The 5,480-nt window shown below is 60.2% G+C and overlaps 1 protein-coding gene across 1 annotated transcript; it reads right to left on the bottom strand.

Annotated features, from left to right (window-relative positions):
* Positions 1–1,939: 1,939 nt before the first annotated feature.
* Positions 1,940–5,121, bottom strand: GADD45A (growth arrest and DNA damage inducible alpha). Its single transcript, XM_082003154.1, has 3 exons — positions 4,940–5,121; positions 4,644–4,857; positions 1,940–4,010 (listed from the first exon to the last, which is right to left on the bottom strand). Exons 1-3 carry the CDS (start codon positions 5,038–5,040, stop codon positions 3,897–3,899), a joined length of 429 nt encoding a protein of 142 aa, XP_081859280.1. The 5' UTR covers positions 5,041–5,121; the 3' UTR covers positions 1,940–3,896.
* Between the last annotated feature and the right edge of the window lie 359 nt (positions 5,122–5,480).

The following is a 5,480-nucleotide window of genomic DNA, read 5'->3' as shown; positions in this document are numbered from 1 at the left end:
TGACTCTTGCTAAAGTAGCCCTTTGCTAAAATATCTCTGCATTTTTCTATGCTCCCAGCTTGATTGTTGTTCGTTCTCCTTGGCCTCCTGGAGCTGGTGAGCTGCAAAGGTTGGACTCGCCGCTGGTGCGTTGCTAGGTGTTTCCTCGGTGGGAAGGGTGGTGACGGGGTTGGGATGGGGATGGCCTGGGGCAGGCGTGACCTCTACCCCCTGCCCCCCGCTAATCCGCCAAGGGTCCCCAAAAGAACCTGGCTGTCCCCGTAGCGTTGGGTGACGGCAGGACAGGTCTCCTGCAGCCCCCGGGTGGGGTGGCCAAGGTGCGCCCGCCGAGACCCTCAAGCCTGCTTGCAGGACGTGTTTAAATCTTCTCAAACCATGTCAAACCGATGGGGCTAAAGGGGGGGAAAAAGGAGATCTCCCAAGATCCGCTGGCAGTTCTTCTGGGCTGGGGTGGGTTTATTTGGGTGAGCACTGCGGCAGGGGTGAGAGCTGCAGGACACCTCAGCCCCGGAGCGGCGACAGAGGCGGGGTGTTCCTTATTGAAAAAAAGAAAAAAAAAAGTTTAGAGTTTAGATTTATTAAAAACCCTTGGTAAAGCCTTGGTTCTAATGGGGGGGAGGTTTGTTTTTTTTATTACTTTCCACATCCTTTGTCCCAAGGCACTCCTGACCCATCCCTCATCTGGTTTAGGGATTGGGGCAGTCATCCCCAGCCCTAACGCGCCCGTGTCCCTCCCCGGGGCCGCGAGGCAGAGCCCTTTCCCGGGGGCCCGCAGCCCGGCCGGGCCGCTCCTCGCGCTGCGCCTTGCCAAAAATAATCAGAATTTGCTTGAACTTGTCACTCTGTCGATGCTTTTTGGTTTTGAGTCAGCAATCTGGTTTGTAACAAGGCTCTTTCCCAAGCCAAAGCTTTTATTTATATACATACGTGTTTATATGTAGTATGTACATCTATATATAGGTACAGAGAAGGGGGATTTCTTTCAGGAGCTGCCCCCCGTGTTAGCAGGGTTTATGAAACGGGGCCCACATGCAGCAGCCCCGGCCAGCAGGGAGCGGGAGCACGACCCCCGATGTTGGCTGCAGCACAAAATTAGCCCAAAATTAAATAAAATGAGCCCCCAATGAGCACCAGGCAGAGGGCAGAGCAGCAGCTCCAGTCCAGCTCTCCAGGGCCCCGCTCCCAAGTCTGAAGACGTCCCGTCGCCGCGTGCAGCCGCCGCTTACTCCTCCTCTTGGCTGGTTATTGGAATTAACGTCCTTCCCGGTACGCGTTGTCCGCCCTTCCCGGCAGCCGGTGCTTCCCCGGTGGGTGGGTGCTGCCGGGCTCCAGTTCGGTTTTGCTCCCCCCCTCCCAGGAACCTGTTTCTGGATGCAGCTGCTCGGGGGGTCGGGGCCCCTCTTGCCTGGGTGTTTTTGGGAGGGATTGGCACGTGGCCAGGCAGGGACCCCCTCCCCGGAGCTGGCCCGCTTTGGGGATAAAAGAGCGTTTGGGTGCACGGGCGCGTGCTGGGCCATGTGCCCCCAGGGCCACCCATGGGTCCTGTCCAGGCAGTTTGTAAACGTGGGGACAGGGGCTGGGGGAGAAACGGGGTTGGGGGGGATTTCGGATTGAGTTTGAGCTTGGTAAAACAGCAACTCTCGCCAATTAACTTTAATTCCAAAAATGCGATTGATCCGCCCACCCTCTGTTACACACTTGGGAAAGAGCAACAGAGCGCGTGGTGTACGACGGCAAAGGAGGGCGAAGGAGCCCCACGTTGCGCTTGTGCGGGTTTACGGTCGGGCGTGGTGAAGTTTTTTCCCCTCAATATCTGCCATTTGTGCTGCTAAAGTCACAACAAACAGTAAGAGAGTTTTTAAATAGGGGCGAACGGAAGCACGAACCTGTGGATCAGCTCCTGGGAGCGTATTTGCTTTTGAAATGCTGGTGCTGAATACACACCGTAGCAATGAAGCTAAAAATACCACGTTCAGAAAACTCCCATTTTGTGCAGCTACCGTGCCTGAGCCTGGCCCGACCTCCTCGGGGGTGGCCGCTGCCGGGGCCGCTGTGGCTGCGCTCGCGGGGGGCCGCGGCGAGCGCGACTCCTGCACGGGGTGTCCGTGGGGAGGATGACGTGGGCCGATGGCGCTGCTGCTGCTCAGCCCCGCTCCCGCAGTCGTCCCGTGTCCGCGGGGGCCGAGGATGGCGCCTGCCCGGTCCCGAGCTACGTGCCGGACATGGCGCGAGGCCGCCGCGGGGCGGGTGACGTGGCCCCGCAGCACCGCCTGGGATGGAGACGGGCGGCCTCGTGCCGGAGCGTGCCGTCCCGCGCGTCCGGGGAGCGGGAGAACAGGTCCAGCCTCGCCACCCGGCTGGGCTGGTACCCGCCGGAGGCAGCGAGGCAGCGATCCTGCTGGGGCCGGCGACAAAGCGACCGCCCGCTGCCGCGGCACGCACAGGGGCGGCGGGGTCCGGCGAGCTGGGCGGCATCCAAGCCGGGTGCCGCGAGGCAGCGCGCCGGGGCGCGGCACACGTGCAATTAGGGAAGCTGCGATGTAGGTCACCGGCGTCCCTGCGGCCTGCCCCGGGCGGTGCGGCGGCGGGAGCGTGGGCGGCGCGGGGCGCTTGCCGGCAGCGCGCGCCGGCGGTGGGAGGGAGGCTGTTCTCCTGCGCTCTTGGGGCCTGGAGAGAGCTTTCTGCCGCAAGGAGCGCGGCTTTTTGCGTGCCAGCCCACCTATGTAACGAAAAGAGGAGCCCAGCACAGGAAACCCCCTCTCCTGGGGGGCACGGGCGTGCTGGGGGGCACAGGGAACAAACCGGGGTGGTGCAACACCTGGACCAACACCTGGACCGACACCTTCCCTGGAAGGGAAAGGGGGGGTCAAGTTTTCCTCCTACGAGGAATCGGGTTTCCCAAACTTCCAAGAAGACTTGGCTCTGCAGAAGTGTTGGAGCCTCAAAAAATAATGCTTCCTCTTGGGTTTTTTATCTGTCCTTTCAAGAAAAATAAACAACATTTCCTGCAGCACAGCAGCTGCTTTTTCATTTAATGGCAGGGGAGGGGCTAGGAATACACAGGACCAGCGCCAACAGGACCTTGCCCACGGCCAGGACAAGGAAGCAGCTGCCAAATGAGCTCTTTTGACTGTACACTAATGAACGGGGTAAGAAAATAAAACCCAGGACCAAGGGCTGGAGTTTAAACTTTATTTCAAAAAAAAAAAAAAAAAAAGAAAAAAAAAAACACAAAACCAAAAACCCAAAAAACCAAAACACTATCCAATTTCAAACAATTATATTAATGTAGCTGCTTCTAACAGCCAACTGGTACAAGATGCGTGGTTGCAGACCAACTGCTTAAGGGCATTCTGGTTCTCAAGCCTCCGAGTATAAATAATTTTTTCATCAATATCATAAAATAACTTATTATATATCTTAGCATAAAAACTTGAGAATTAACATCCCCAAAATACAATAAAATTGTTTGTAAAATGTTTCGATTAACCTTTTTGCTCTTTAAGGTATTGAAACCAGAAACTGTAAGTTGCACTTTAAAAAAAAAAAGAACCGTGAGGGGTGTTGGGCGTTTTCGGCGCCGTGCGGCACCCTCACAGGACTCATTGCTCCGGCAACGCCGGCGCTCTCTTCCCTTCACTTCCACGCTCATCCCCATCGCTTCGGCGTCGCTTTTCTTCAGTCCCACACAACACGTAGTTCAACTTCAGCCTACCCCCTTGACATCTGTTTTATCTTTTTTTTTTTTTCTCCTTGTTTTTTGTGGTGTGTTTTTTTTTTCCTCCCCCCTCCCCCGTAATCCTCGTGCCAGGGCAGGGAGTTACTTCCTGAGCAACTGCTAAAGTATTGCAAAACTTCAGTGCAATTCGGTTCAGTTTGTGTTCAGCCCGGCGCGGTCACCGCTCGGGGAGGTTAATCACCGGCACCCACTGATCCATGTACCGACTCTCCCGGCAGAAGCACATCAGCTGACTCAGCGCTGGATCCTTCCACTGCGAGGCATGGGGGTTCTGGAAAGAGAAGCGGGGGGGAACGATTTAACAAGAGAAACAAAAAAAGAAAGGGGGGGGGGGTAAAAAAAAGCACAGCAGAAAAGCCGGGAGCACGAGTCATCCTGAATTGCCGCTCAGGCAAACCAGCCACCCCACCCCAGAAGCGTGCGCGGAGTTTTGCAGCCTTGGACTCCGGGGAAAAAGAAAAGGGGAAAAGAAAAAGAAAAAAAAAAAAAAGTTTCCTTTGGGCGCTCGCCGGTCCCGCGGGATCCCCTCCGTGCCGGCCCGCTCGCCGGACGCGGGGTGCGAGCCCCGAGCGAGGGCCGCCGTGCCCCAGGCTCGCTCGGTTCCGGTTTTACCAAAAGGCATTTTGGAATTGCGCTCGAGTCCAGGCTTTGCGGGACCCCGTCGCGCCCCGCGTCCTCCTCGTCGCTTGCTGGAAAGACGAGGTTACGCCTGACGGCCAGACCGCCGCGGCGCACCGGCTGCCCGGCACGGGGCCGCCCCGCGTCCCCCGGGAGACGGCAGGAACCGGTGGCCGAAGGGCAACGAGCGGGTCCTGGCCCACTCGAGGCGTGACGCCAGGTGCACGGAACGCCAGCGCAGCGCCGCAAGGCCCGGGGTGCTGGCGGGGCCCGGCCCCCGGCTCACCGTGACGAGGACGCAGTGGAGGTCGGCGGGCGGCTCGGGGCCGGTGGCGGGCAGCAGCAGCTGGGCCAGCCGCGCCGGGTTGCTGACGCGCAGGATGTTGATGTCGTTCTCGCAGCAAAAGGCCTGGATCAGCGTGAAGTGGATCTGCAGCGCCGCGTCCCCCGCCTCCTCCTCGTCGGCCGCCAGCAGGCACAGCACCACGTTGTCGGGGTCCCTGCGGGGACAGCCGCGGTCACCGGCGGGGAGGGGGACGGGGGGGGCACCACAGCGGGGCAGCGGGGAGGGTCCTCACTCACACGTTGAGCAGCTTGGCGGCCTCGTAGACACCGAGGGTGAGGCTCCGCTGGCTCAGCGCCTTGCTCAGCACCTCCTCCAGCGCGTCCCCCGCCTGCTCCATCCTGCCGCCGGGACAAGCACAGACAGGCCGCCGCCGTCACCCGGTGCCCACACCCCTCCGCCACACCCCCCCGTACCCGCAGCCGTAGCCGTACCTCCCGGCGGTGCGGTGGTCCCCAGGCAGCTCCTCCAGAGTCATAGTGCAGCCGCGGGGAGGTACCGGTGCCGGTGCCGGTGCCCACCGCGCTCGCTCCGCGCCGCCGCCGCCTCTGCGGCACAAAGGCGCCCCCGCGGGCGTTATCCGACACGCACCCGGCCAACCCGCGCCGCCCACATTTGCATACGTTCCTCCCATTGGTTCATGCAAATGAGGCCGCACCTCTTCACCGCCGAGATCGGCCGGCCTGACCCTGCGCCCGCGCCGCGGCTACCGGCCGGGCCGCCACGGGAACCGGCGGGGCGGTGGCTGCTGATTGGCTGCGAGAGGGGAGGGAGGGGCGG

The sequence above is a fragment of the Phaethon aethereus genome, assembly GCF_964289735.1.
Source record: "Phaethon aethereus genome assembly, chromosome: 8".
Lineage (NCBI taxonomy): Eukaryota > Metazoa > Chordata > Aves > Phaethontiformes > Phaethontidae > Phaethon > Phaethon aethereus.
Note: the sequence above shows the minus strand (reverse complement) of the source record. Positions and strands in the feature narration are given on the sequence as shown.